General features: G+C 48.9%; 1 protein-coding gene across 1 annotated transcript; it reads right to left on the bottom strand.

Annotated features, from left to right (window-relative positions):
• Positions 1-27: 27 nt before the first annotated feature.
• Positions 28-9,898, bottom strand: ZBTB32 (zinc finger and BTB domain containing 32). Its single transcript, XM_047709505.1, is given in 9 exon segments — positions 28-145; positions 148-311; positions 314-328; positions 331-360; positions 540-701; positions 827-895; positions 1,008-1,081; positions 1,341-2,256; positions 9,628-9,898. Coding segments are annotated over 9 exon segments (1,758 nt in total). The 5' UTR covers positions 9,896-9,898; the 3' UTR covers positions 28-85.
• Between the last annotated feature and the right edge of the window lie 4,800 nt (positions 9,899-14,698).

Here is a 14,698-nt window from a genome sequence, read left to right as displayed (position 1 = left end):
GGGTCGGAAACCTAGCCAGCCCGTCGGCCCGTCTTTCATTCTTTAATTGTATTGTCAGCTGAAGCCAAAGAAGCTACCAACACCATCAGGTGGTTGAGGAAGGGGACCTACAGGGAGAGGTCGAGGCCCGGGAGGGCCTCGAAGAGAGGAGTAGAGGAAGTGGAGCGAATGGTCCACTCCAGGTGGGAGCTGGCTGGGCGAGTGGCCGCGCATGTGCGCCTGCAATGGAGGCCAGGCTGGGGCAGCCGGCCTGGCACAGAGGCAGCGGTATGTGCAGCCCCATTGTGTCCGCAGGTGCTTGGTCATGGCGAGAAGTCCCGGGAGCGCTGGGGCAGAGGCTACAGGAGAAGGGCTTCTCTCCTAGGGCAGGTGGAGGGGGAGGCCGGTAAAGGAAAGAAGTGGGTGAAGGCTGGTGTAGGGGTTGATCTGGGCGACTGAGCAAAGGAACTGTGTTGGAGTCAAGCACACAGAGGACTCAGGAGCAGACAGACCAGAGTTTGGAAGGGAGCAGATAATTGCATCCGGTGGGGAGCCCATACCTGTGTGGACTCGGTAGTGCGTCTCCATCTGATGCTTGAGTGAGAACCTTTTTCCACAGACAGAACAAGAATAGGGCCGAGACCGAGCAGGTGGGGGTTGGGGAGGTTGTTGGCGAGATGGGCCTGCTCTACTCACATGACCCACACAGGTTGCAAGTGCACCTGTTGGGGTTAGAGAAGGCAAAGAAAGCAGGGCTGGGAATCCCAGAGCTGGACCACTGGTACTCCCAGACAAGACTTTGGGAGCTACAGTGGGGCTGAGGCAAAATCGCCCTCACCCTACTCACCTGTGTGCCTCTGATCAGACTCTTTCATCTCCCCAGGGCTGAGCTTTGTGGGGCCCTGGGGGAGGAAACCTGGAGGGAGCAGAGTGAAGGAGGTGCTCTCCTCAGGCTGGACTCCTGGAGTCCCAGCCTAAGGAGAGACAGACCATGTTACAGCATTTGTACAGGGTACTTCGGGGCTTACCTGCAGCAGGACTGGAGTTGGCCAACTGGTTCTGGTTCCAGAGACCTTTCTCAGGGTTCAGGGACAATGGGATCCTGGGGAGGGGGTGGGGAAGAGTTAGCCTTGGCAAAACCTGGGATCCTGGCCAGGCCCTTCCTGGAGAGGGAGATGTCATGAGTCCTCCTCAGGGGCTGGGCTTTGAATTCCCCTGTGGTGGAAGATTCTTGTCCTATCACCAGCTCAGGAAATGTACAGTAGAGATAAGAGATGTGGTGCCTTTCTACCCATCACTGCTGCCTATCCTGAGCCACTCCCTCCCAGCCAGGGAGGTCTTCCATTAGGCTCTTCACTCACCTCTGGTCCCGAGGCCAGACCTCCTGCCAGGCTCCAGTGATGGGGGTGCTATGAGAGAAGGGAGTGCCATATCTGGGTGGCAACAGCAGGATGCTCCACAGGGCGGGCTGGCCCTCCCCCAACCAAGGGGCCTCAGCCCACCAGGGCCTAGGAATGACGCTTGTTTGGAGGGAACCTGGTGGGGGAAGGGGGCCAGAGAACTCCCGCAGACCTTCCTCAGAGCCCCCTGGACTCTCTGTCACCCACATAATCCCGTCTTGCTTCCCATCTGTTCCTGCATGGCCATTAGGGGATTGCTTAAGTTTTTCCTTTGATGTCATCTGCTTCCCCGCACCCTCCTTCATTGCCTCTGCTCTCTCAGAGCTGTCTTTTGGTGGCCTTTGCTCATGCAGTGCCTCTTGTTCTCTCCAACCAGCTCTAACAAATGTCTCTGGTCTCTGCTCTCCATGTCCCTCCAGTCCGCTCTCAGAATCCTTTGTGGGTTTCTCTGGCTCCTCCTGATGTTCCTTGAGCCCTGGACCCAGTTCTCTAGCCCTGTCCCGTCGAGCCTTCCTGCATGCCTCTTCCAGAGACTGCACCCCCAGGGCTCTGGCCGCTTCCTCAAGGGGTCCCAGTTCCCCAGGCTGCAGTTCTACACTCTCCCCATAAACAAAGTACAGAAGCTGGGCAAAGGTAGAAGGGCTGATGCCTTTCTTCAGAGCCCAGTGGCCCCTGCGGCCCAGCTGCTGGCTCACACCTGCCAAGACCAGGCTGTGGGCAGGGAATTCTTGGCTTCCCACAGTGATCAAGGTATCACACAGTGCTGGCCGGAGCCTGGCTGCTAGCCGTACCAGCCGATCAGAGCCATAGGGGCTAAGCAGTCTTGTCGTCGGGAACAGGGGCATTGTGCCTTGCCTGGGTACCAGTATCAGAGGACCTGAAAGAAAGGCCACAGTGTGGGGTCCATGATGGAAAGGGGAGAGAGGAACAGCATATTCTCAAGCCTGTGGAGGTGAGGGGAGAAAGAGTGAGTTGCTGGTTCAGAGCTCTTTGTTCCCTGAATGCAACAAATAAACTAACCCAAGAGAGGACCTGAGCTTATCCAGAATCATAATGGACCACAGGGTAGGGGTGAGGAGGGGGTTGGCAGGAGAATGGAAATTAGACCATATTCAGGACTTAAAGAGTACGTACCAGGTAGTTAGTGACTATATCAAATAGTGGGTTTAAGGCTAGTATAGATGGGCCCTGCCAATTGGCAGTCTCTACTTAAAAAAGAGCAGATGCCGATACTTCTGCTACTCTAAGCCCTTCTACAAGGAAAGACCTTGGAGCAGGCCAGGCTTTCTTCTTTCCAGACAAAGAAATCACCGTAAGACCCAGTCAGCCCTGGCAGTTAGGGATGGAGCAAGACACAGCTTCATGGGAGAGTTTTGAAAACTAGTGTGACCCCCAACCCCACCTTCACCCCATCACATGGAGCTGAGTAGCCTTGAGAGGCAGAAAGGACAGTAAGACTGAGGTCATTGCTGCAAGGCAGCATCAGTTGATTATCTCCCTACGGCTGAAACTTCTAGAACATGTCCTCAGAGAAGGACCGAGAAGAGAGTCCCACCCAGTGGGTTGAGAGAGCAGAAGCCACAGAAGACAAGGTTCCGATCAAGGATGGAGAGAGATTTTGGAGAAAGTTTTGACCCCTGAAGAAGCAGGAGAAAGGAAAATGGGATCTGTATAGAGGGAGGCTATTTTCTTTCCAGATTTTAGGATAAGGAGATGGGGTGATTTTGTTTTTCATAAGCCCAAAGCAACAAATAGAAAGAGCCAATGAGGCAGAAATTCATCACATATCAAAACTACCACACTGGCTTTTAAGAAGAGAACTGGGAACCCTGATACTAAGAGACAGATCTAAGTGTCTCAGTGCCTGGTAGGGATATTCCTCAGTGTGGACTCACCATGAGTAAGGACCCTTGTGGGGAGGATTACTACTTGGACACCTCAGGGAGAAGGCTACAGGTTGGTAGGAAGGGGACAAAAAGCAGGGTGTAGTGGGAGGAAAGTCTCAGCTGGGGAGAAGCAACCACTCACCGGTTGTAGCTTCCTCCTGGACACCGCATGCTCTGAACTGCTGTTGGGGCTCCTGGGGCCCCCCCTGGAGCTAGCCCCGCCCCTGACCTCACAGTCTTCCATTGGGTGTCCCAAGTATCACTCTGCCACAGTCCCCCTAAGGGGGTGTGGCTTTATACCCCTGGCTCTGCTTTACCCCTCTAAGAAAGACCACCTCCTCTACTTCCAGATTCAAGACATTCTTCCTCCCTTGTCTCCTTATTTCATTTGTGAACTTCTAGAGTAAAAGAAATTCATGTGAGGGGGTGCCTGGCTGGCTTTGTTTGTAGAGCATGCAACTCTTGATCTTGGGGTTGTATGTTCGAGCCCCATGCTGGGTGTAGAGATTACTTCAAAGGAATAAAAATCAAGGGGTGCCTGGGTGGCTCAGTCAGTTAAGTGTCCACCTTCGGCTCAGATCATCATCTCAGGGTCCTGAGATCGAGCCCCACGATGCATCAAGCTCCATGCTCAGCCAGGAGTCTGCTTTTCCCTCTCCCTCTGCCCCTTCCCCTCTCATGTGCTGTCTCGCACTCTCTGCCTGCTCTCTCAAATAAATAAATAAAAATCTTTTTTAAAAAAAGTTCATCTCGCAGCAAGAACCTTGGAATAATTAGACCCACATTCGAGTCTCATCTCTGCTGTTTACTAGTTGAGTCACGTTAGGCAAGTCACCTCTCTGAGCCTCAGTTACCTCATCCATGAAATAGGGATAACCTTTGCTTATCTCATTTGGAGGTGAGGGTGAAGATGAAGTGACATGATGAATGTGAAAGTGGTTTGTCAGTACAGTAGCATCGTTCAAATAGGATTAGTTCTGAGAACTGTCAGCTCTAGCAGCTAGAAGCTGTTTCTACTACTTCAGAAGTAAAAAGGACTGAAACATCAGGATTCCAAGGAGAGAGTGAAGGAGGGCCAAAAGCATGCCTTGTCCTTCCTCTCCCTGACTTTTAGTACTAGGAAGCCTGATTGCTCTGTGGAAATGACCCCTGTCATCTGGGCCACCAATGGGGACTGAATGTACAAATGACTCAGATTCTCCCATCAACTTCTGAAGGGGGCAACCCCAGGAAGGGCCCGCGGTGGTCTTCGAAGAGAAAACTCCCTTTTCTTGGGTTGATGACAAATGACATTTCTCTGAAATCAGAACTCTGGGGTTTCTTTCACTTCCTGTCAAAAGGGTCAAGCTCTCAGGAGATTTCCCCTGTTTTCACACTTTAATACTCGTTAACCTGGGGAAAGGATGAGGTCTGAGAGACTCAAATTTCTTTTTCTGTTTTTTTTTTTATTATTCCGTTATCCCTCATCCTGTGGCTTTTTTATTCATTCAACAAACGTAGATAAATCACTTGTGATATGTGCCTGGTATATCATATATGCCCAATAAGTAACTGGAAGATAAACAAATTAGGCATTGGTAGGCTGCTCTGGTGACCTGACAAAGTCTGGTTCACCCTAGGCTTTTTCTCCCTTAGATCCTAGTCCCCTCCTAGACCCAGATATTATGTCCCTAAACTCCCATTTCTCCCTTTGGCTCCAGGACCCCGAAATGTTCAGACAGCCTTCTGCTTTCTCCCTCCAGACCTAACATGCCTTCCCCGTCTACCTCTCATTCTAGCTTGGGTATACACAGATGTTAACCCTTCCTAGATCAGACAGGGTGTGCCAGTGGGTGGGGCTGGTGGAGGGGCAATCATAGGGTGGGGAGAGGGGAAGATGACTCAGAGCGAAAGGGAAAATGCAAATGGACAGGTTGTATTCATGTGCTACTCTAAACGTTAAATATTTTCCATTTCTGAGCTTTCTAACTCCTCATACCACCACACCCAGGGACTCATTAAACACCCATATAAAAGACACTTGGCCTGGACATATAAAAGCACCAAGTCCTGATATGTAGGTGTACAGAGAAAAACGTTCTTCAACACAGTAATACAGCCCTGAAGATATGGAATAAGTGGGGAAAACCATGAGAGAGAAACCCCAAGTGCAGAAGAAAAGGTACAGGGGTCTGGAAGATTACAGCATCACCCAGTGGCCTTGCCTCGCAGCCCTACTTTATGTGCCTGTGACTCAGCTCCCCCACTGGTAGGATTTGCTCATTGATGATCAAGAATGTTAGAGATTGTGCTCAAAGGGCAACATTCTCTATAAGCCAAGTATAGTTGACAGGGAGTGTCAGCAGGCTTTCAGGAAACCTAATAGGGAGGAGAAGGGCAAGGGGACTCCCCATTCAGTGAACAAAAGCCCCCAAGAATGGGAAACCCCATTTTGCCTCCTACCTGGTGTCTACCCCACTTAAGGATATCCTTTTAAAGACCACCCCTTAGAGGTATCTCCAGGGACCTCTAGCCTCAGCCCTCAGGCTGGTGCCACTCTAGGCCCTTCTCTCTCCCTATGTTCTTGACTACACAGCCCAAACCATCTTGCATTGAGTACTGACAGCAGAAGCACGAGCAAATAGTACTTTGACTTGGAAGGGTAGGGAAAATGATAACTCTATTCTTGAAAAGTCTCCCATCACAATCTCAAAAACCTTGTCCACCTTCTACTTCCCAGGCTGACTCTGTAGGAATCCCCTGCAGTTGTCTACTGGGGTGGACCCAGGAAACCATTGATAATGAGGACACAAACCTGCATCCTGGGATAGGGTAGAGTGGGTAGGACAGATTAGGTGAGACATAACCGGAAGAACGTATGTGGGGAAAAAAAGGTATGATTTTTGCCTCTCAGTCCCAATACTCATATTATTAAATAAAGTTTAAAGTCTGCTATTTTTAAATTCTAGTTGATAGGCATGACCTTCAATAATAATTTCTGATTCTAATTCAATAATAAATTCTAATTGATAGTCATGACCTTCAATAATAAATGATAGGCATGCTCCTTCATATGCCCCTGTAGGTACAACCCGGCTTGATATAAAAATGTCAACACAGCAATACAAGTATGGATTCTCTTTAAATATAATTAAAACTAAACCATCAGAATAGGCCAATTGGAGACATGATTATTTGTTTTATGAAAAATATTTTCCCTTTATCGCACTTATTTTAAATACTAAGTATTCCAAAGCCAAGTTAAACAAGATTCAATTTAGAAAAATTATATGAACTTTCCCTTTTTCCAGGAACACATCTCTTTCTTCAAATTAAGGTGGTTAAATTCCCCCACAGTATTTTATGCAGATGAAGGCCACTTATCCAAATCTTACATAAACTTTCAAATGCCCACTCTTTCTAGTTAAGTACATCCAACACATACCAGAGAAGAGACAACGCGGAGTAAATTAGTCTCTTTCTTCCCTTAAATCTATGTTTCATATAACTCAAGAACCAGTGTAATTATAGCCATGTGAACTGCACCTAGGTCATAGAGACCTTATCCTAGCATATCTTTTGTGGATCAAGTGGAAAAAGAACTAGACTAGAAGTTAAAAAAAAAAAAGTTTAGGTTCCACTGCATCTTCTCTGTGGGTGGCCTTTTTCTCCAGCCTAATATGGGGCTAACTCTTCTGAGATCCTCAATTTGCTCAGAGGGGCTGTTTTCAAGACCAGTACTGAATGCCAGTATTGCATTAAACCCACTCTGACCCCCTCTGGCTGTGTCCCCCCACCTTGGGCCAAGGATCCAAGGGCATCTAGGAAAGGCCCACCTGGAACATGTGTCCCCCAGTTCTAGGCTGTGCTTTGGGAGCTTAGAACCCTGGACTTCCTCTCCTAAATGGCCCATTTCCAGGACCTACACAGCCCTTAACCCCAGGTCTATACTCAGGAGGATGAACTGTATGACCGATGTACACACTCCAGGCCTTGGTTTTGTGTGAAGGGCAGGTAGACTGAGCTCAGACATGCAGACTAATAGGTCTTAAAATGTGTGCCAACACCAGGTGTGGGAAGAAAAGGGGAATCTTCATTTCTAGTCTGGCCTAGGCCCCACAGGTAATACAGGAACTTGCTTAATTCCAGTGGTTCTTAATGTCATAGGTTAAGGGGATTACCATCCTTTTTAAAATTTTAAGCCATGGAATCAACTCTTTACATCAGAAAATTATAGATACTCATATCATTGTATGTGAATGATAAGGGATTCACAGACTGAAGCCAGTCCTTGGACAGGTTAAATACTCCTTGTTTATCCTTGTGGCTGCTTTGCATGCTCCCCTCCAAACAAAATGCATACAGTTTTTCTTATGATTTCCAAGAGCTCAAAAACCCTTGAAATCTGCTCATAGACCACTCCCTTGTATCCCCCATCCAAGGTTTAAGAACTCTGGGTGTACATGAAAGCACTCTGAGAGCTCTAATACCATGTATAATTTGAACAGCTGAGTTAAATTAGATATCAACACCCTGTCCCATAAGAATAAAAGATTTTCTGTAAAGACAACCTGGGTGATTTCTTAGGGAGCAGGATATCTCACACACCTCTTCCTGTGCTCCAGTATAACGTCCATCTTCCCTATGCATCTGGCCCCATTCTCACTGCCCGTTCTCACATACCTTTTTGGAATGACCAGAGTTTGGGAGAGAGTGGACCCAAAGGCCTAACATGAACCAATCCTGTTTTTTTCTAGAGTCACACAGCAATAATAGTCCACAGAGGGCAAACAACCTCTGAGATTCAGAAACTCCCTCCTCAAGAACCTCCTGAAGACCTTGGGCCTAACCTCCTGGTCAGGCTGTCTAACCTGGACCCAATACTGGAAAATCTGTGCTTCAACCTGGAGTCCAGCAACCCCCGCCAAAAGCCTTGTAGCCACATGTTCTTAGCACAGCCTGGGTGCAATGGCCATTGACAACTTCCCATTGGGATTTCAACCTTGGCAACTCTCACTCTCAGCCCAAGCTGGATCCTAAGACCCCAGAAAACCTCTCAAGTACACACAAATTTCATCTTTGGCCCAGTGACTCCCAACAACCTCTGGAGAGTCACAGGCCTCTCCTTCCAGTCACCAGATTCAGACTCAGTCCAGAGCCCTCAGACAACGTCCCACAGTTCAAAGGCCATACCTCATGGCCAGTGACGCCATGCAGAGCTCCAAGGGCCTCCCAACAGCCCCCCAAATACAACTTCCAAATCAAGTTAGCCTCAGGGACCATGGACCAACTCAGGACATGTTGGCCTGGCCTCCAAAGGTGCCCAGGAGGTCCCATTGCCAGCCTCGCCAGGGCAAAGGGAGTCCCCACGGAATAAAGCCCTCAACCCTCACAGCGACCACTCAAGCCCTCATACCCCAGGTTGGCCTGGACCAGTTCCAAGCCTTAATAAGTGTAAGAAAAACCACGGCACTCACCCACTCGGACCCTGTTCCTCTTCCCACAGTCTCACATACACTGAGGGCGGCACAAGCTCGAGTGGCCGTTAGAAAGTGGTGAGTGTCGCGAGGCCGGGAGCTCGAGGCTCGGGCGCGTGCACAGCTTGCATGTCGCGTCTAGATTCCGAGGCAGACGCTGATTGGCTGCAGCGCTGGCCGCATCCTGCTGAGCATGCTCAACATTCTAGGAGGCACCTAGGACAGCTCCACTTGCTCGCTCCCGCCTCGCGCCCACCCCTGATTAGCTGCGGAGCTCCCACCCACCCCGCTGACCCTGAGGTGTGGCAGGGTGGTGGAGCCTGATTGGTCCGTGGACTTGGGTCAGGTCTCTTAACGCTGAGCGTTACCCTCCAGCTCGCCCCCTCCCCTGCTGAGTGGCTGTATCACCCCCTCTTTGAAAGCACTGGGCCCTGAACCTCCTTCGCCTCAACAGCCTTGGAAGCTTCCTCTGCAAGGGCTCGGGATACCACAGCTTCCTGCTTCTGTCTTGCCACCCTGCTTAGCTCTCGTTGCAAAGCCTTTCACCTCTCCCTCAACCCCTGACAGTCTATGAAGTGTGTGTCTCTGATTGGTTGGGAGGCTCTCAAGGGCCTGCCAGGCTTCGGGTGCCCGTGGGCAGCTTCCCTTTCCCGCCTCTTGCCCTGCCCACCACTGATTGGTTGCAGAACGTACCATGCTTCACCGGAAGTAAGGGGGGACAAGGAACGCATTAGAAGGGGTAGTGCCTTGACCTGTGATGGATCTAGATGATCGCGCTTCAAATGCTCATTGCCTGAGCCATGGTTAACTGCGCACTTCACGTACTAGCCGTCTCCCTTCTCTCTCTCTCTCTCTCTCTCTCTCTCTCTCTCTCTCTCTCTCTCACACACACACACACACACACACCACATCGCAGACAGAATGACCCATTGCTCTGCCCCGCCATTAATTGGCCAGGGCTAAGAGCTTTCTGTCCATGCAGGGTTTTGGCGCTGACAGGCGGCGAGCTCGCACCGCGCGAGTCTGTGAGCTGACACTGCCTCTCCCGTCCCACCAGCGCGGCTGCGGTTGCACTGCTGATTGGCTGGCCCCACTCTCTTCTAAGTGGCTTAGCTTTGGGTCCGCGCTTGGGCACATCCAATGAGGAGCTAGGGCGCTTTAAGGAGGCGGGCATTGCTCGACCGCTTCCACTTCTGATTGGTCTAGGGGCTTGCTTCTTTTCTTTTGATTGATTAGAGGACCAGGAGGTGGAAGCCCAGTCCGACGGTTTCAGGCCGCGGTTGGACTTCTGTCCCCGTGCTTGGTGGAGTGTTGTCTGGCGCCCACCTCCCCGCAGCCAGCTGAGGAGCTGGGGACGAAGGAAGGGCGCAGGAGGACCCTCCTGAGGAGGGGCTGGGACAGTAGCTGCTGCCAGAAGTCGGGACGGAGACCGACTAAGGCGAGTGGCCGGTGGGAGTAAACCCCTCAAAAAGCTGGAGAAGACAGGTGCTGTGGCAATAGTAACAACAGCCTCCGATCGCTGAACCCTTTCCAGATGCCGTGTTGTGTGCGTCATCTCATCGACGTCTGCTAAATAACCCTGCGAGGGAGCTGATTACTCTGCTGGTTAACCTCTGAGGCTCACTTGGCTCACGTCCCAGGGTGGGCATGGGTGTTGTTGGGATTCTGACCTTGTTCTGGTGAGAGTCCGGCATTGGAGCTACACTATGGTTAAATAGGGTTGATCTTGTAGACGTGGGGTGGGGCCTGATGTCATCCCGTGGCCCTTGTTTCTCCTCAACTACAAATGAAGGTGGGTATTTTGTTTTTTGTTTTTTTGTTTTGTTTTTGGTTTTTGGTTTGGACTAGAATCTGATCCTGAAGGCTTCACAACGTGCATGTTTTCAAGTCCTCAAACTTTGGGGCAAATGCATTTGCTTTCTAGGAAAGGATATTTTAAAAATTGTCCTCCTAATATCTTTGCCACTTACACTGAACCAAGCCAGTTTTACATTACATGTATGTAATTCTTTTACATACATACATTGTATGTTTGTAATATGTTTACATACATTACATGTATGGAATGTTTACATACATTACATGTATGGAATTCTTATAACAAGCTCTATTGGACATTTACCGATATTATTCTCACTTCACAGATAAATGAATTGAGGTTGGGAGAAGAAATTGATTTCCCTAAGACCTCACCAGGGGTAATTGTCAGAGCTGGAATTTGAACAAGGCCTGTTGCAGCCTGACTCCAGAGCCTAAACTCCTAACTCTTGGTATAAACAGCTACAGGGTGCAGAGTGTGGCACATGTGGTCCTGGGAAATCCTCATAGCCACCTCAGGGATAGGAATGGTGACAACACCCAATGGAGCAGACAACCAAGGCTCACAGAGCTGAAGACATCTCATCCCCCATAGCTGGTCTGTGGCTAAGCAAGGAGTAGAATGAATATCACATAACCTTCTGAATTAAACTCATATTCTTAATCAGTCTTAACAGTAGTCTCTTCCCATTTGACAGATGAAGAAACTGAGGTCCTGAGGAGAAATCAGAGCTGGAATTCAGACCCAGGTCTATCAGACCCAAGAGATTACTCCCCTGAACCACGTTGCCTCTAGGAAGTAACTGTCTGGTAGATCTGGGTTGGATCAGGTGAGGAGTCCTCTCACCCAGCCAACCTCTTGTCTATGAACAATGAGTTCATCTGGTCCCAATCTTGGCCCTTAATGTGGTTGGGAGTGTATTTCACAGCCCCAGAAGTTTGGCAGGGGGGCTTCTCACTGAGAGGCTCTAATCATATATGTTATAATTTGAGTCATTTTTATGGGCAGGACAAGGTGGAAAGCATTCTGCATGCATCATCTCACGAAGCCCTAGAGCAATTCTAGAACATAGTGATTGTTACTGTCCCCATTTTACAGGTGAGGAAACTGAGACCTGGGGAGGGGTGTACCATTCCCATGTTTACTGAGCTAGTGAAAGGTGGAGCCTAGATGGGAACCCAGAGAACCTGATTTTTGAGTCCTCAAATCTAGCTACCTAGCATGCACAGGCATAAGAAGGTGAAGTGAGGGACTCCAGATTCTGGCAAGATAGACTAGGAAGGGTTGTCAACTTGGTTCTGGGGGTTGGACTATAAGATTAGGAGAGTCAAATGAGAGGAGTAGAGAAATAACTATTGCTTGTTGAGCAACATCCCCACTCCAGACCCTGTGTTAACTAAGCAATATTTGTTGAGAAGCAGGGAGCTTTGTGGGTAAGAAACTTGACACTGGATCCAAATTGCCTGGATTCCTATCCTAGCCCTGCTACTTTCTAGTTGTGAGAACTTTAGCAAGTTACTTAACCTCTCATGGCCTTAATTTCTTCACCTGTAAAATGGGGATAATGACAACTTTCAGGACTGCTGAGAGGATTCAATGAACTAATAGAACAATGGCATCTCTTTTTCTCCAGTGCCCTGAAACTGAGTTGGTTTCTCCCGATCAACCATCACCCCTCCTTGACTTGGGCATAAACACTGAAAATTAAGGCCATTATTTGCAATGGAAAATTCTGGGGGAGGTGTGTTCCCAGAAGAGATAGCAAGTGCAAAGGCCCTGAGACAGGGAGTGAATTTAGTATGTTTGAGATACAGCAAGAAGTCTAGCTAGAGCTAGGCAGATGACTAAGACTCAGGAGTGCAGTTCAACTGCACAGGTGTTTGATAAAAAAACGACCCTGTACTTTCTGCTTGTTAGAGCATAAAAGACTTTTCCCCAAGCTTTGATCTCTGGAGAAACTCAAGGCCATGATTACTTTTGAGGTTTCAGGATCCAAGGTTGCTCAGGAATTTAGAGATGAAGCTTAGAACGCAAGCCTTCTTGCTCTCCATCCAGGGATTGTGTGTGGAGATCAGGAGATTTGCATTCACTCAAATATTTACTAAACTTCCAACAGCATATACCATCTGTGCTGAGCCCTGGGGAAGACTCAGATCTTTAGATTCAAAGATGTAACCTTCTAGAAAGGAATAATTCAACCTCAAAACATATCCTTCCAGAATCAAGTGAAAAGTGTAACAACAAAAGCCCAGAAGGGGCACTTAAACCAGGCGTGGGAGGAGGAGAAGGGTGAGCAAAGACTTTCCAGACAAGGTAGTGGCACCCGGGTATATATTTTTGGACCACTTGTTATGTGTTCGGCATGGTTCTAGGTACAAATGGCAAGCATGAAGAGACCAAATGTATGTGTACTCGGGCTGCTGTAACAAAATTACACAGAGGCGGGGGTAGTTTAAACAGCAGAAATTTATTTCTCACAGTTCTGGAGGCTGGAAGTCCAAGATCAAGTGGCCAGTGAGTTGGCCTTCTCCTTGGCTTGCAGATGGTGGCCTTCTCACTGGGCCCTTCATGGCCTTTCCCCTGTGCATACACACTCCTTGTATCTCTTTCTCTTCTTAAAAGGTACCATAGGCTGAATGTTTGTGTCAGTTCATATATTGAAACCTGATCCCCACTGTGCTGATATTTGGAGATGGGGCTGGGTGGGGGGGGGATTAGGTCATAAGGGTGGAGTCTTTATGAATAGGATTAGCGCCCTTATATAAAGACCCCAGAGAACTCCCTTGCCCCTTCCACCATGTGGTGTTAGGGTAAGAAGACAGCTATCTATGAACCAGAAAGTAGGTTCTCTCCAGATACCAAATCTTCCAGTGCCTTGATCTGGGACATCACAACCTCCAGAACTGTGAACTCAAGAAAAATAGATTTCAGTTGTTTGTAAGTTGCACAGTCCATGGTGTTCTACTATAGCAGCCTGAGCGGACTGAGAAATGACACTAATTCTATTGGATTAGGGCCCTCCCTACTCTTATGACCTCATTTCACCTTAATTCCCTCCTTCAAGGCCCTATCTCCAAATACAGCCACATTGTGGGTTAGGGCTTCCACATATGAATTTTGGAGGGGACACAATTCAGTCAGTCACACAGAGTATCTACCGCTGCCTGGCTCACAGTCTGGTAGTGAGATGCAGATTATTTACTTCAGGGCGAGGGAACAGAGCAGAATGGTTAAGATGTTAGCTCTGGGGGCACCTGGGTGGCTCAGTGGGTTAAAGCCTCGTCCTTCGGCTCAGGTCATGATCCCGGGGTCCTGGGATGGAGCCCGCATCGAGCTCTCTGCTCAGCAGGGAGCCTGCTTCCCTTCCTCTCTGTCTGCTTGCCTCTGCCTACTTGTGATCTCTGTCTGTCAAATAAATAAATAAAATCTTAAAAAAAAAAAAAGATGTTAGCTCTGGAACCAGACTGACAGGTTTGGGTCCTGTCTGTACCACTCCTCAACCGTGTGAACTGGAACAAGTTTCTTCTTTCTGTGCCTGGAGAAAATCATATGAACAGACATCATGAAGTTCTTAGAACAACCCGGGGTGCAGAGCCAGGGGTGATTTAAATGTTAGCTATTGTTATTAGTTGCAAGTAAACTTAAAACTATGCTACAGGCTCTGAAGAAAAATCATGAGGTAGATACTTTAAGAAAGGAAAACAGAACTCTAACCTGGTCAGGGTTTTCCTGAAAGGCTTCCGGGAGGAGGTGATGCTTACACTAATATTTTACAAGTAATTACTCACCTGACTAGGAGAGGGGTGAGTCTTCCAGGCAGTAGGAAAATCGGTTCCAGAGCTCTGGGGTGGGAGAAAGCATAACCCTGAAGTCCACTGTTGGAATGGAGAGAGCAAAGTGGGGAGGAGCATGGGGAAACCGGGGGTAGTGAGGCTGGGTGTGGTGGGGAGGGCCTGGCCTGGTAGGCTGTGCTGGGGAGTGTTGGCATTTCCTAAGAACATGCAAAGTCACAGAAAGAGGTATTTTTTACAGAGAATAATTTAACAAACCCTTTCTGGGAACCCTATGAGCACGGCCATGTGAACAAGCTGGGGCTGGCCTGCTGTAGACACATGGCCCAATGAGAGCCATTAACCCAGCCACCTACACCCACTGCCA

The sequence above is a fragment of the Lutra lutra genome, chromosome 17, assembly GCF_902655055.1.
Source record: "Lutra lutra chromosome 17, mLutLut1.2, whole genome shotgun sequence".
NCBI lineage: Eukaryota > Metazoa > Chordata > Mammalia > Carnivora > Mustelidae > Lutra > Lutra lutra.
The sequence above is the reverse complement of the archived record's forward strand: the minus strand, read 5'-3'. Positions and strand labels throughout refer to the sequence as shown.